The 16,067-nt window shown below is 56.2% G+C and overlaps 1 protein-coding gene across 1 annotated transcript; it reads left to right on the top strand.

Moving 5' to 3' along the window:
• The first annotated feature begins 994 nt into the window (after nt 1-994).
• Nucleotides 995-16,044, top strand: SPRYD3 (SPRY domain containing 3). Its single transcript, XM_060024841.1, has 11 exons — nt 995-1,089; nt 2,575-2,721; nt 3,731-3,806; nt 4,268-4,392; nt 4,696-4,831; nt 5,723-5,908; nt 12,598-12,747; nt 13,178-13,235; nt 13,851-13,970; nt 14,056-14,228; nt 14,547-16,044. The coding sequence occupies exons 1-11, from the start codon at nt 1,067-1,069 to the stop codon at nt 14,679-14,681; spliced, it is 1,329 nt and encodes a 442-aa protein (XP_059880824.1). The 5' UTR covers nt 995-1,066; the 3' UTR covers nt 14,682-16,044.
• The last annotated feature ends 23 nt before the right edge of the window (nt 16,045-16,067 follow it).

The raw sequence follows: 16,067 nt of genomic DNA, 5'->3' as shown, positions 1-16,067 counted from the left end.
GCCTGCAAGCCACAACTACTGAGCCCACGTGCCACAACTACCGAAACCTGCATGCCTAGAGCCCGTGCTCCGCAACAAAGAAAAGCCACCGCAGTGAGAAGCCAGCGCACCGCAACAAAAGAGTAGCCCCCGCTCGCCACAACTAGAGAAAGCCCACGCACAGCAACAAAGACCCAATGCGGCCAAAACTAAACAAATAAATTTGTTAAAAAAAAAAAAAGAATACAGAGGAGGGAAAACCTTCCTATCTGGAATAGAGAAATTCGGTGATGGGAGGAACCGGGGAAGTCCTCCCCAGAACGGCAATAATCACCCTTTAGTAGGTGCTCAATAAATGTCAGTATCTTTCTTCCCTTCACATTATGGCCCCAGCCTAACTTTCCTTAAGTTACACCAACCCCTCTGTTCCTGAACAGCGTGCCGTTTCATGCCACTGCTTTTTGCATCCGAAGTTCTCTCCTCCAGGAAGGGAATGCCCTGCCTAGAATGAAGGAAAGGTAACATGAAATGGAGCTCGGGAGAATACAAAGTATATGTTAACAGGCGCACGAACTGTGGAGGCCAGCCTCAGGCTCTGCATCTACAAAAAGGATTTAATAAGACTCATTTCATAAGGTTGTTGAACGGATTAAAAGGACATTCCTTCAAAGCTCTTAGCCTCACGACTAACACTGAACGAGCGCTGAGGCAACAGTCGCAGTATTCGTGGGTGCGCAGCGACCTTCCCCGCCCACCCCGCCCGGAGGGAGCCGCCCCTTGACCGGCCAGTCAGCGCCCAGGGCGCCCAGTGTGGCGTCCACGCTGCCACGTCGCCGCCTCCCACCCTCTCCACACCCGTATTTAGTAGCCCCTTACCCGGCACTAGGTACCGGGTTCACCGGGCCGCGCCCGACCCGGCCTGCGTCCTTCGATTGGCTTCTGCAGGTGCCTGTTGTCCTCAGCCGCTGCAGATTGGCCGGGGTGGGTGGAAAGGGGCGGGTCTCGGGGACCGTTGGAAGGGCGGGGACCCGGATGTGTGTGGTGGCGGCGGCCGAAGAGCTAGTGAGCGGAGCTCAGAGGCCTATGGATGAGGAGGACGCGGCGGCCCCGGTAGGCGGGGATCGGGGGCGGGGTCCCCGAGGCCTCGGGTCGGTCTCCACGGAGCCTGAGGCGGGAGGCTGGGGTCCTGGGAGGAGGCTTCGGAGTCAGGGGCGGGGTCTTGCGCTCTGGTCACTGGTCTTCCTCCCTGGGGACCCTCCTTGGCCCAGTGCAGGGCCTGGGGAGGCTGGGCGTAGTCACACTGACGGGCTAGGGCCCCTTTCCCCCGGGTCTCGTCTGAGTGATCGGGCTGTGCCCGGGGTGGAGGCGGGGCCCGGTGCGGCCGCGTATCGGCGGCGCCAAGGCTGTGGGGTTCTAGGCAAGCAGATGCCCCTAGGTTGGGCGCCAACATCGACCTGGGGTCGAGCCCCCTGGCCGAGTGCCAAGGAGGCCAATTCTAGGGCTGCCCCACAGCTGCCTACCCTTTTGGTCACGCGGTGGCTTGTAGCTACTGCAGGAGCGTGTAATATGCGCATTGGGATTGAATTCAGCCTAGCCGAGGCTTCCTAAGCCCCTGCTGTGTGCAAGGCACAGTCAGGCCTGGGTGGAACCCTTGTCCAAGGGTTTGGGGGATGGGAAGAGAAAGTACCTCCCCTTTTTGTCGCTTTGGGAAAAATTCGTCCATTCATTCATTCATTCATTCATATGTTAGCACTGTTAGTGGTTTAAATACCTGGGTCATCCTACTCCACTCCATCTTCACTGCTACCATCTTTGGGGATGCCATCTCTCATTGGAACAGCTGCAGCAGCCTCCTAATTAATTGTTTGCCACTTCTGTTCTTGCCTCTTATGGGATCAGTTTAGTCTCCAACCAACCGCCTGAATGAGCTTTACGATCTGATAAACCTTAAAATCATATAATTTTCTTGCATAAAACCCTCCAGAGCTTTCCCATCACACTTGAAATAAAATTCACACTCCTTAACATGGTCTGTAGGGCGTTGATCTGGCCCCTACCTTCCTTCCATCCTCTTCTGGTACATTCTCCCTCCCTCCCATTCCCTACACACTAGCCACCTGGCCTTTCTATTTTCCTACCATGCCAACTGCCTTGCCCCTCGGGACCTGTGTCCTGGCTGTCCCTTCTGCCTGGGATGCTCTTTCTTGGGCTTGTTACGTGCCTGTCACCTTTTCATCTCATAGAGTTCACCCCATTATTCTTTATCAGAGCACTCTGCTTTTTCCTCCACTGTCTAACGTTGTCGTGTCTGTTTATTGCTGTCATGCCTCCCCCAATAGAATGGAAGTGCTATGAGAACAGACATCCCATCCATCTTGTTCACAGCTGTATCCCTAGCACCTAGGACAGTAGGAGCACATAGTGGGAGCTCAGTAAATGTTTGCTGAATGAAAGGATGAGGGTGGGGACTGTTGAGGTCAATCTGAGCAACTGGCTTCAAGTCCAGTGTCCTCTCCGCATTCTGGGTGGAACAGGCTGAGGTACTTTGCTCAGCGCCTTGCTTCTTCCTCCTCAATCTCCTTTTCCCCCTGGCAGGTTTGTTCTCATGAACAAGATGGATGACCTCAACCTGCACTACCGGTTTCTGAATTGGCGCCGGCGGATCCGGGAGATTCGAGAGGTCCGGGCTTTCCGATATCAGGAGAGATTCAAGCACATTCTTGTAGATGGAGACACTCTGAGGTGAGTTTCGGGGAGTGCGTCCACATTTTCCTTTCTGTGCCAGATCTTAGAGACGAAAAGGGGCTTTTGCAAAGGCAGAGGACTGTCTGCATTGCACAGCGAGGGGTATGCTGTAAACCCTGGCGGCCTTTCCGAATGGAGTAGCATATGCTTCTTCACCCCGCACCCCCCTCTGCCTGTGTCTGTGGGTACCTCTGTCCTGGTCTGCGTTGGAAGCAGTCATGTCAGAGATGGAGGCTGCTGGGGTCTCCGGAATTGCCCAGCTGCCTTGTTGAAAGGACTCCAGTGAGTCGGTGCGATGCCGGGCTCTCCTGCCTGCATCTCTGTAGTTGGGATCGGTGAAGAATGGCCATTTCAAAGGCAGTGGATTTCCTGTTTTGTGAAGGACAGTCCTGTAGTGCATCCTGCTTACTGCCTTCCAACCCTTTGGTTTGTGTGTTTGTGTTTGTTGTCGCTCTATTTTCTGCCTTGAACCCTTCCCTTGACTCCATCCGAGTCTAATTCTCTCACAAAGTTGTCACTGGAAGCGGGGGAGGAAGTAGTGCTATCTAGCCTGGAGACAAGAAAGCTGAGGAGTGGGGACTGAGTAACTGTCTTCCAATCTGCAAAGGGCTTTGGTCCCGAGGATAGAGACCAGCCGTTCTCCAGCTCCACCGAGGACAGAGCCAGAGGAAAAGGGCCGAAGCTGCAGCATGAGGGACTGAGGTTAGACAGGGTTGTGAGACCCCTAATAGGCAACTGAGGGAGGCTCCGCCTTCTCTTCCCCACCGGCAGTGAAGAAGCCAGGCTTGCATTGGTCTGGTGTGGGCTGGGCCCTGGCTGGAGGTGGCGGGTGGGGTGGGTGACCTCAAGTATCTTGTTATGGTGTTTGTGCAGATGTCCTGAAGTATGGCCTGATGGATTCTCTTCTGTGCTGGCCCTCACAGGGTGGGGGTTGGGGATGCTGAGGCCCTCCCCCCAACCCCTGGACTAGGCTGCTAATGGAACTTCCCCTTCATTCCTCCTTCAGTTACCATGGAAACTCTGGTGAAGTTGGCTGCTACGTGGCTTCTCGACCCCTGACAAAGGACAGCAATTATTTTGAGGTGATCAAGGCAGGGGGTGGGCAGAGCAGGGGGTGAGATGTTTAAGCTCCAAGGCGCTCTTTTACTGGGTTCTTGACTGGTCCTTTACATTTTCCATCAGGATTATCCTGTTGGCTGGGAAAAGGGCCCAGGATAGCATGGTGCCTAATCTGAGAGACACCCTAAAGTCCTTTCACCCTGTCCCTTCTGCTCTCCTGCGCTTCACCTAGGTAGACTTTGACCCATGTCCTTTCCCACCCTCTAACCCAGGCCCAGCATCTACTCCATCTCCCATCTTTTTCCATAGCTTGGAAATTGTTTTCTAAGTAATTGTGGTAACGTGGGCCCCCACTTTCCCCAGTTCTCCCTCTGAGTGCCCTGACTTTTTCTCTGATTCCCCTGTCTTTTGCTCTTTGAGCCTCAGCCCCCTTTGATGTCTAACTCCCCTCCTTGCTAACTGTGCCCTGCTCTCCTCCCTCCAGGTGTCTATTGTGGACAGCGGGGTCCGGGGTACCATTGCTGTGGGACTGGTCCCTCAGTACTACAGCTTGGATCACCAGCCTGGCTGGTTGCCTGACTCTGTAGCCTACCATGCTGATGATGGCAAGTGAGTTGCCTTTTGTGGAACCCGACCCCTTTCCTACGGATTTGGGAATCTTGGATATAATGGACTACCTCAGGGTGGCTTTGGCTATTCCTTCACTGGTCTTGGGGTATTTTCATAGACCTTTCTGATAGGGACAGGAAGGTGGCCTGTTGGCTACCCTTGGAGGTTTGCAGACTTAAAGGGGAGGGTGGAGCTCCCCCGAGAACATAGGTCGATGCCGTTGCGGAGTGATGGAAGCAGGAGCACTGGGGAGAGGTTGGGAAGCCGGGTTCGGGTCCTGTGTCTGTGCTGCTCTGTCCACAGGCTGTACAATGGCCGGGCCAAGGGCCGCCAGTTTGGGTCAAAGTGCAACTCCGGGGACCGGATTGGCTGTGGCATTGAGCCAGTGTCCTTTGATGTGCAGACTGCCCAGATCTTCTTCACCAAAAATGGGAAGCGGGTAAGTGGGACATCCTGAGTGGGATTTAAACGGCTTGAAGCTGTCCAGGGATTTGTGTGAGTAATAAGAAAGAGTCTGCTAGTTGGGGCTTGCTCAGGGCCCCACGGGCTTTTTTCCCATCTTCTTCAGTTCAGCCTCAGATTCTCCTGGGGTCTCCTGCATGTAGGAGAAGATGCTCCCCACACCCAGGGGAAGCTGGGACATTCCCCAGGTGATGGACGCAGAGGGGCAGGTTTGTGCAGCGGAGGAGGGGCAGAAACTGTGGGGGACAGAACTGGTGATATGGGGGAAGGTTTTGAGCAGAAAAAAAGATGGGGAGGTTATGACCTGGCTGCATAAGCTGGAGGTCCTCTTGGGATTTTTGACTTGAATGCTTTTGGGGATATGTCCTTTCTGTGTTTCGTGTTCCTTATTTCACTTCTCCTTTCCTTCCCTCTTCAGAGAGAGACTAGTGATGGTGAAGGGATGGGATAAGAGCAAATAGGAGAGACCCCAGCTCTCTTTCTTCTTCTCCCCAGCCCCATCTCCCACCTTGAGAAATTGCCTTCTCAGGCCTCCGCCGGCCAGCCTAGTGGTCTTCCTTCCTTAAGCACCTATGCTCAGCACTTTCCTGCTCCAGTCCACACTCACACGTACCTAAAGTGTTTGCGGGGGGCGGGGGGGGGGTGACAAGAGACTTGTGTTTGCCTTTTAGCTCCGTGGGTACCTTGCTCAGCTAGGAGTACTCAGCAGCTTTTTATGCTTCTCTGTACCTCTGTTTTGCTACCTGTCAGCGTGTGTGATGATGACTGGTTGCATCATCTCAGAAGTCCCCTTGTGAGAATTAGATGAGCTGTGGAAAGGTGAGCCAGGCGGCAGCTCCCTCCCTTCCTTCCCCTCCCTCCGCTGCAGGTGGGCTCCACCATCATGCCCATGTCCCCCGATGGGCTGTTCCCAGCAGTGGGCATGCACTCCCTGGGTGAGGAGGTGCGGTTGCACCTGAACGCTGAGCTGGGCCGCGAGGACGACAGTGTCATGATGGTGGACAGTTACGAGGACGAGTGGGGCCGGCTGCACGACGTCAGAGTCTGCGGAACTGTAAGTAAGGGGAAGGGTAGGGCTGGGCAGAGTCCCGGGGTCCACAGAAGCATGTCAGGATTGCTTAGAATAGGGAGTGAAGACATGGTCTTTTTAAAAATTACTTTATTTATTTATTTATTTTTGCCTGTATTGGGTCTTCGTTGTGGCGTGCGGGCTTTCTCTAGTTGCGGCGAGCGGGGGCTACTCTTCATTGCGGTGCACAGGCTTCTTATTGCGGTGGCCTCTCTTGTTGCGGAGCACGGGCTCTAGGTGCGAGGGCTTCAGTAGTTGCGGCACACGGGCTCAGTAGTTGTGGCTCGTGAGCTCTAGAGTGTAGGCTCAGTAGTTGCAGCGCACGGGCTTAGTTGCTCCGTGGCATGTGGTATCTTCCCGGGCCAGGGCTCGAACCCATGTCCCCTGCATTGGCAGGCGGATTCTCAACCACTGCGCCACCAGGGAAGTCCCAAGACAGGGTCTTTTGTAGCGTTTTGGAAAGTGGGAATTTTGTCAGGAGAGCCTGGCGTCCTGACATGATTCTTGAGTCCAGATCTGTGTTCTCCTTAGCGGTGGTCCTCTTTCCTGCCTTCCCTTTGTTTGAGAGCTCAGCCTAGTTGCTTAACCCTAGGAACGAGCAGTAGCCAGTAGCTCTCCTTTGCCTTCTTTGGTTCCTTCAGGCCCCCCACCCCCCACCCCATGCACGCTGCTGCCCTGCACGCCTGCCTTTGAGAGGCTGGGCTGACTTGGAGGCCGGATGCCTGGAACACCCTTTTGGCTTGATCCCAGCCCAGCTAGCACAGTTTTCCATTCTCTGCATTGTGGAGCAGGTGTGGTCACAAATCCCACTCATGCTGGGGAAGGTTCTTTGAGTTCTTTTTCGAGTAAGCATCAATGACAGTCTCTTCTGCCTTCCTACATTTTATAGAGGATGAGAAGAGAGGCAGATAATGATTCAGTGAGAGTCCTTGATCCTCCAAAGCTGGCCTTTTTATACACCTCACCATACCTGCTTTAGTCCCCTGCCTAGATTTTAAACTTTCTTGGGAAGTGTATGGACCTTGAGAGAGGGAAATTCTTCATATCTACCCTCTGTGCCTCTTGCTGGTTTGGGAGTGAATGGATGCTGACTTAGGGGTCTGGCCCTGACCTCTAGTGGGCTGCTCGGGCCTTCCACTTCGAATTGTCCCTCTGCGGCCCTCTCGCTCCTTCCCTCCTTCCCCGCTCAACCTTTTCCTCCACCCTCTGGCATTCTCACCCCAACCCAGGCTGTTTTCAACTCAGCCTTTGATAGCAAAACAGAAGCGGCGGGGTGGGGGTGGGGGGAGTGGGTGGATTATGAGTAAGGCTCTCCACTCTGGAGTTCAAGGTGAGTCAAACACAAGGAAAATGGCAGAAAGTGTGGCCTCCTGCAGCTTCGGGCACTCTGCACCCCCTTCTGGCACTAGGGTCCAGGGGGCCTCAGATGCCCACTCCCTGACCTTCATGCCTCCTTTCCTTTCCCCTTCCACCATCATTTTGGCATCTGCAGAGTTGAGCTTGGGGCTGAGCCAGGGCGAGGCTCCAGCTCTCATCCTTGACCTCTCCTCAAGAGTTGTTTCCTGGCACCCTTTCCCTGCCTGGACTTGTCCCCACTCTGCTCCCTGCTCCTCCCAGGCAGTCTTTTCTAACTGATGCGGAATCCTGTAGACATTTATAAATAGCCTTCCTTCCTCCCTGCCCTTCCCCCAGTGCCCTCAGGCCACACATTTAAGGATTTTTTTCTTTCTTGACTTAAGCTGTTCAGTGTAGCTCTTCTGTCAAACCCGCACCCCAGCTGGGGACAGCTGCCAGGGTAGGCACACTGCTCCCTGCGCACTTGCTTCTCTGGGCCAGCCGTGGGCATGAGCCTCCTGAGGGACGCAGGCTTCTCTTCTAGTCTTGCCAACTACCTCATCTTTCAAATGAGGGTGACTTACCCAGTTTCTGCCAGCCCCTCGGCCCCCCATCCACTCTTGCCTCCTGACCTTCTTGCCTCATCCTTTTTGTCCCTCTGACCATCCACTGTATTTCCGATCCAGCAGTCAGAGTGGTGTCAGCCTGGAGGAGCCTGGGAGAGGTCATTAGGCTGTGCCTGTGCCTCCTATTTCTAAAGATGTCCAGCACAGCTGCTTCTCCTCTCTGCCCTTCCTGTTTTTACGTCCCCCTCTGTGGGGAGCCCTTCCCTGAGACCTCAGACCTCTGCTGTTGTTGCAGCCTGTCTCCTGCCCCAGGTGATGTTCCCAGGAGGACACCCCATAGAACCATAAAGGTCTGGAGGAGGCTTTGATGCCATCCTGTCCAGGTTTCTCAGTGCAGAGACTGTGGGCATCTGAGGTGAGACAGTTCCTTGATGTGCAAGCCATTTAGCATCCCTGGTTCCCAGACCCAGGATGCTGGTAGCTCCGACCCCACCCCCACCCCCTGCGCCCCAGTTGTCGTGACTGCCCGACATTCCCATATATCCTCTTGTACTTCTGAGAAAGCAGTCCCAGAGAAAAGTGAAGAGACTTGATCAAATGTCAAACAGCGAATTAGCAGCAGAACTAAGCCCAGATATTCATTCCTTGACCCCTACCCCAGCTTCTTCCACTGTCTGATATATGCTGCTGCCTTCTGCCCGGGCCCACTCTTCTGTAGCCAATCTCTCCTACTCGCTTCTCATAAGGTGAATCCAGAGTTCCTGGGCTTAAACTCCCATGTCCCTGGGGATTTCTCCCATCTAGTGGCTTAGCCAGGGGCCTCCCAGGTGAGTTTACTTGGCTAGCTTGGAATTCTTTTACTCCTATAGCCCTTTCTCCCAGTTTTGTAGTCTCAATTATCCTCTTTTCTCCCTTCTCACTGGTTCTTCCCATACAGAAGAGTGAATTCAACTCCTGACCCTTTTTTTCCCTCCAGCAATTCATTATGAAAAGTTTCAAACATACAGGAAAGTTGAAAAAATAGCACAGTGAACACCCACTGTATCCCCACTATCTAGATTCGAGAGTTGTTAATATTTAGTTGTGTTTGTTTGATCTGAGGATCTGTATATAGACAGACCGGCTCTTTCCAGAGGGAAGTCGTTCCCTGCTTCCTGTGGCCTCACTTTCCCCTCCTAAAGAGCGCCCCCTTCCCTGAGCTCGGGGATGCTGAAGAATTGCTGTTGCATTTGCTCAGGCATGGGGTGCTACCCCTCATTCCTGTCCCCAGGCCTTGCACAGTGAGGTAATGTGTCAAGGGGGGGGCAGTAGGTAGGGCTGGGGGATTAGACTCGTTCTGTCTTTGTTTCTCATTTCTGTTCATAGCTCCTCTAACAACTCCTTAGTGACGGGGCAACAGCCTTGGTACACAAAGTGGGGTGAATGAGGCCCCACCCTCTCAGGGGTCCTCCCCGGGCCCAACCCAGGAGGAGACCGTGTTGGGGCCTGAGCTGGCCGGTGGGGAGCATGTTCTTGGTTCGTGTTTCAGTTGCTTCTAGGCCCTCCGGGCACTGAGTCCTCCCTTGCTGCTGTCAAGAGGGATTAGGGTCTCTGCTAGCAAGAGGAGGAGGGCGGGTCGCAGCAGGAGAGGAGGCTGAGAAGGGCTACTGGTATGAGGGAGGGGGCGGGGTGCAGGAGGCTCTCTGCACTCTGGTCTGCAGCTCCGCTCTGTGGAGTTGACCTGTTTGGCCTCTCAAGGCTTCCGTTGTGTGTGGAGGGAGGTGGGGTGGGGAGGGGGTCTTGGGAGCCTTAAGGAAAGAGTTCCCCACCCCCACCAAAGATGTAAAGGAGCATGCCTGTTGATTGGGGGTATTGTTTGAGGAGAAATACTGGGAGGAAGACAGTTGGCCCCTTGGGATGGAGTCATCTGAGGAGTGTCCTGGGAGCCCAAGGGAGCATTCTAGTTGGGGGTAAGGGCTGAGGTGAGAGAACCTTTCCTTCTCTGTGACTGGCAGTTCCAGTCTGTTGTAGACTGTTAATGTTTAGGGAGCATGGGAACTTTGGGATATTCCAGTATCACTCCCATTTCCTGAGTCAGGGAAAGGCTGACGTGTGCATTTATCACCTACCGGGGGTCAGGCTCCAGGCTAAGCCCTTGACACTCACTTCACTTCATCGTACCCATATTTGGAGATGCGGGTAGTGGTACCCCTATTTTACTGATGAAGTATCTGAGGCTTAAAGAAGTGAGAGTCACTTGCTTGAGTTTAGTGACTAGTAAGTAATAGGAGCTAGGATTTGAACCCAGGTCTGTTTGATTCTCTTTCAAACTAAGAAGTATCTTGGGAATTTCCTGGTGGTCCAGTGGTTAGATCTCCATGCTTCCACTGCAGGGGGCACGGGTTCGATCCCCAGTCGGGAACTCAGATCCCGCAAGCCCTGTGGCATGGCCAAAAAAATGTAGAAACTAAGAGGCACCTGAGGCACAGATTGAGGGACCAGCATCAAGATTCTAGCAACTCAGACTCTAGGTGCTAAACCTCTCATCTTCTCTAGGTTTCTACCAGCCCTAGTCTAAGGAGGGGAGGAGTGCACTCAAGCAAGGATCTATCAGGGAGGCCAGACTCTCCCCTACCTGCTCCTCTGAGTGCTCTGAGAAGGCTCCCAGGGCTTGGGAGGACTTTGCCCAGGGGCAGGAGAGTGGATGCAGAGGAACAGATGAATCCAGGGGCTTACACCCTAAGGGGTGGGTGGTTCCTCTCTTGAAGAGGTGGCTTGTGCATGGCCCTAGTCTTCCAGGCATTCAGCAGCCTGTCTGAGCTGCTCTGCGGGCTGGGGAGTGGGCTTTAGAGTCCCACGTTAGTGTGTTTCATCCTCCTGGCCTTTTAGCTTAAGGAACCATCCCCACCCTATCCACAGACAAACCGGCAGCCTGCCCTCCTCTGGGCTGAGGCAGAGGGAATGGTTGGGCGGGTTTTTCCCAAGGATCAGGATCTGGGTCTGCTGTCTCTTGGCTCTGGAAGTGGAGAACACTGTGTTTCCTATGCAGAGGCCAGTTGGATGGAGTGGGTCAAGGGCAGCTGTGGGATCCCCCACCCAGTTCTGCAATGCAGGGTGGAGAGGTTGGGCTGGGGGCTGCTCGGATTGGGTGGAGTCTATGTTAGTTAATGTGCATCATACCACATCCCTCCGGGCCCTGTGGGGAGAGATGCAGAGGAGGAACCCAGGCCACGCCGAGAACATACAGAGGACCAGAAATAGAATGTAAACAGTGTGGGCCTTCATAATACCCAGTAAATCAGAAGACCACCTGCAGGGGACCCCTTTCTGATGGAAGAAAGCAGTGTGAGACAATGGAGACTTGGGCTAGGAGAATGAATATCACAGAGCCAGTGTAGCCCGAAACATGTATGGTCCTGGCTGCAGGAAGGAGAGAAGAAAGTTTAGGTGGCCTCCTGTACACCTCTGGCCTTTCTCCTGGTGCCCCCTGTCCCCCGCCTCCAGTTCTCTGGGGAGGAGGGGAGAATGGGCTTGAGGTGACAGGGCTTCGGGGATCCAGGGCTGAGAAGGGGGCCGAGTCCCTCTCTTGCCTCCCTGAAGGGGTTGCTGAGGATGCAGCGCCTGCCTCTGCTGAAGACACATGGAGGCTTCGGCACTGGTGCAGGCGAGTGTGATGCCTTTCCTGTTCAGGCAGGAGTTCTTTGTGGGGTGAGAGGCCAGTGTCCCGAGGCTTGCCAGGGATAAGTGGAGGAGATCCTCAGGGAGTGAATTTTCTTCAGGGCCGGAGGGGTGGGAGGGTAGAAGAAAGTCTTGAGGGGCAGTTTGGTTAATTAAAAAGGGATTAAGGAATCCCAGGTGATGCTGAGGGTGGGGGAAAGAGGGGATGGGGTTGAGTCACAGCCCTACTATCACCATGACAACTGATAAATAAATCCTCCCAGATCGGGGGTTGCCGCCCCATCATGCCCAGGCAGGATCACTGTGGGGCCGAAGAGCCCCAAGAGCCCATCAGTCAACTCCCCTCCACACCCCTGCTCCAGCTTGAAAGAGCCGTGAGGGGCTGGGGGCAGGAACGCCTGCCTTTCTAGCTTCTCTCTGCCTGCTCCCCTCCCTCGCATTAAATGAAGGAGAAGAGCTGGTTGTCCTCGGTTCCCTGGCTCCCCTCGACCCCGCTACAAACAGCTCTGTTCAAAGCCAAGTAAAACAAAGACCTTGAGAAATTATATCAGTCCCATCCCAGGCAGAACTGGCTTCTGGGCTCGTCTCCCCTCCCCCAGACGTCTGGAGTTGGCCCCTAACCTCTGCATCCTCCCTATCCGCCCGAGGCACCCTGAGAAAGCCATCAGGCTTCCTCTCAGCCTAGCCTTTGCTTCTCCTCTTCTCTGTGTTCAGAGCCCCCGGGTGGCCCTTTCCTGGAAGGGTGATTGAGGGAAGTGATGGCAGAGTGTACAGACCCCTGTGTGGTCCTGGCACTCGGCCATCTGGATCGCTGTGCTGCTCTCGCCGGGTCCCCACAGCAAGGAGAGGGTTTTTGGCTCGGTAGGCAGGTGGGCGCAGCCTTTAGCAGGGGCTCAGCCCTCTTGCTTGTGCTGCCACCTCCACGCCCCTGCCCCCATCCCTGTTCTCCCATGCCTGCCTGGAACCCTGAGGCCCACTTTGTGCCTCCAGGATCCCTTCCCTTTCGGCCAGGGCTTTCTGTGAGACCCAGGAAAACTGGTCCCCAGATGGCCCTGGAACCAGGTTTCCAGGGGTGGGGTGCTAGCCTGCCCCCCACCCCTGGTTCTTCCCCCATAGCTACTGGAGTACCTGGGCAAGGGCAAGAGCATCGTGGACGTGGGGCTGGCCCAGGCCCGGCACCCGCTGAGCACCCGTAGCCACTACTTCGAAGTGGAGATCGTGGACCCTGGAGAGAAATGCTACATCGCCTTGGGGCTGGCCCGGAAGGTGGGCGCCAGTGCTGGCTTTTGGCCTGTGGAGCTGCTCAGCTCTGGGGCTGTTGGGCCGGGGCCCGGAGCTCTTGGGGAGATCAAGGGGCTGGGCTGCAGAGGGAGGTCTAACCCGAGACAGAACAGGCCGTATGTGCCTGCTGTGTGAGGGCACAGACCCCAAGTCACCTCGGAGCTGAGAGAGGGTCGTGAGCGCACCACACGCACCAAGGCCTGGATGTGGGGTGGGGGGCAGCCTGCAGCCCTGGCTGGGAAAGCCAAGCACCTTCCCACCTTCCCCTGCGACCTCCAGTGCCTGAAGGGGTGAGGTTGCCGGGGTGGGAGCAGCCATCTGGGTCGTAGCTTGTTTCAGAAGTGGTTCGTAAGCCACTCTCGCATCCTCTTTCCTGTGCGAGGTACCACAGCTTTCTTTTCTTGTCTTGGTGTAGGATTATCCCAAGAACAGGCACCCTGGCTGGAGCAGAGGGTCTGTGGCTTACCATGCAGGTGCGTGAGGGGCTGCCCTGGGGAAGCTGGGGGTGGGGTGGGGTATAGGGGCACAGGGACATCCATTTCCCTGACCCCACACTAGGGGCCTCGCCTTCAGCATCTGGCCCGAGAGACTTTCCCCTGCCGCTCTCTGCTCTTCCCCTCCCAAGCTGCTAGCGCTTTGTCTTCATCTGTGTTTTTCCTCCCAGCCCAAAAAGCCAGGGGAGCAGAACAGGGGTGGGGGATCTGGGCCCAAACTGGACATTCCAGGCCTCTGAGTTGGCTCCCTCTGCACTCTTCCTGCAGATTCTGCATTTTCTTTTTTTTTTGATCGGCTTGATTTCCTTTAGGGCTTCCTTTAGAAAGGAGGGGCTGTGAGTTCCTGGTCCCGCCTCTCCCTCCCCTCCCGAGGGCCCCCGCTCTCTGACCAGCTCCCAAGGGAGTTTCTCCCTTAGCCCCTTGAGGGGACAGATGTGTGTCTCTCTTTAATCTGGTGCCCTCATTCTCTCTCCTCCCTTCCTCAGGGCCAGCGAGGGAGGGAGGGACACTTCAGCTTTAAGCAGGGGCCGCTCTAGGGGCTGTAGGGTGTCGGCCCCTCCCTCAGGTGTGTGTCCTCTCCCCTCCCTCCGACAGATGACGGGAAGATCTTCCATGGCAGTGGTGTGGGGGACCCCTTTGGGCCACGCTGTTACAAAGGGGACATCATGGGCTGTGGAATCATGTTCCCCCGGGACTACATCTTGGACAGTGAGGGTGAGTGGGGTGACCATGGCCAACCAGGCTGGTCGGGCAGAAGGTGGGGGCAGTACTACAGGAGCTCAGGTTTCCTGGCCCCCAGGTGACAGTGATGACAGCTGTGACACAGTGATCCTGTCCCCGACCGCCCGAGCTGTCCGGAATGTCCGGAACGTCATGTACCTGCACCAGGAAGGGGAAGAAGAAGAGGAGGAAGAGGAAGAGGAAGATGATGGGGAAGAGATAGAACAGGAGCACGAGGGCAAGAAGGTGGTGGTGAGTGGGGTGTGTCTGGGGTTGGACTAGGGGTCTTGGGCCTCCGTGAGGTCTGGTGTTAGTACAAAAAGCAGAGCCCAGGGAGGGGAGAGGGGAAGCCCTGGCTGCTGTGGGCGTGGGGCTGCTGAGTGGGGAGACTGGCTGGGAGGCCGGTTTCCGGCCTCGGGACGCCCTCTCGTGGTCACCTCCTGCATCGTCCTCTGTCTCTCGCCAACGGTGGTGCGAGCTGGGAGTGACGCGGCTCAGGCCTGCGTAGCTCCAGCATCCTCAGAGGAGAGGCTAGAGCCTGCCTATCCCACTTTTCTCTTCCACCCCCAGGTTTTCTTCACTCGGAATGGCAAGATCATTGGGAAGAAGGATGCTGTCGTACCTTCTGGGGGCTTCTTCCCCACAATTGGGATGCTGAGCTGTGGGGAGAAAGTCAAAGTGGATCTGCACCCCTTGAGTGGCTAGGCCTTCTCCCCTGGACCTGCCCCTTCTCCCTCTCCTCGCCCTTTGCAGAGCCAGGTACCCCGTTCCTGACGCCCCGAGGATTTGCTTACCCAGCAGGCCCCAGGGGGTGTGTTGTCCCTCTGCCCTACCGGATCAGGCCCCTGCCAGGCTCCTCTGTGCCCATGTTTCTGACCTGGTGCTGCCCCTGTTGTTAGTCCCTGGGCGAGAGTTCCTGGCTGGACAGGAACCAGCCCAAAGGATGGTGTTGCTTCATGGGTGGGGCCCACTGGCTTTGGCCGTGGGCTCCCGCGTGCCCCTCCCACCCTGGCCCGTGTGAGGGGAGAGGAGTGAGCGCCCGTCTCAGCTGCTGTTGGGCATGAGGCTTGGCAAGGGTGGAGCAGGACACCCCGTCCTCTGTTTACCGCAGGGCTCCTCTTCTCATCCTCTTTCCTGTTTCCTGTCCTCGTCGTGTGAAGCACTTGCCGCTGTCATCCCCCCGGGCTGGGCTGGGGGGGCGCTCTCTTGGGCTCTCTGTCTCCTTCCACTGACTGGTGTCCCGAGAAGACTACTCGAGGGTCTCCGTTCTTTCCCCTGCGAGCCAGCTTCCTCCCTCACTGCCTGCTCAGGCACCACAGTCCCCCCGAGAATGCGAGTCTCTGGCTTCCCCCAGCTGTACACACGTAGATGGTGTCCATGACGTGTTTGATGGGGTGAGAGAGGGGCTATCAAATCGGGGGACTGGGGCCTTTGCTCCTGTCTCCCCCTTGCCCTCCTTGGCTCACCTCTGGCACCCGTCTCTCGTTCCTGGGGAGGCAGGCGGAGACTCCAGAGCCTGTCTCTCCCACGTGGTGGGGGCGGGACCCCAGAGCCCTAGCGAGAGCCCGAGGGCACGGGGCCCACGCTCCCCTGCCCTGCCTTGCCCCCGCCCCTGCTTGCTGCCTGTGCCAGTTGCCTGTTTCGCTTCAGTGTTTGATTCTAGCGCTTAACGTGTCCTCCGCACCAAGCCCTCCGGTCTCCTAGCTGCTTGACCCCTGTCCCCTCCTCAGTGACTTCTGGGAGGGAGAGGCCTTGGTTTGGGCAGAGTGGGCAGGGCTTGGAGAAAAGGGGTGAGGTGTTGTGCTGCTGGGGCCTCCCCTTCGGCCCTCCCTTCAGGCCCTGCACTATGATGTATGAAATGTATGTACAGACCAGAGATGTTTATACAGCCAATAAAGATGGAGTTTCCATATTTATCAGTACGGCCGGGACAGGGGAATCCTTTCCAGTACAGGGGACCAGGGACAGGGCTGGAGGAGGGGGCGGCCCAGGGCACTTGCTCACCAGGCACGTGTGGACCAGTATGGGGCCAGGGAGGGGGATCGTGTGTGTCCCATGGGCCTGGCTTGGGCCTGGGATGCCCCAAGAAGC

The sequence above is a fragment of the Delphinus delphis genome, chromosome 11 (genome assembly GCF_949987515.2).
Source record: "Delphinus delphis chromosome 11, mDelDel1.2, whole genome shotgun sequence".
Classification (NCBI taxonomy): Eukaryota; Metazoa; Chordata; class Mammalia; order Artiodactyla; family Delphinidae; genus Delphinus; species Delphinus delphis.
This window is presented reverse-complemented; position numbering and strand designations above follow the sequence as displayed.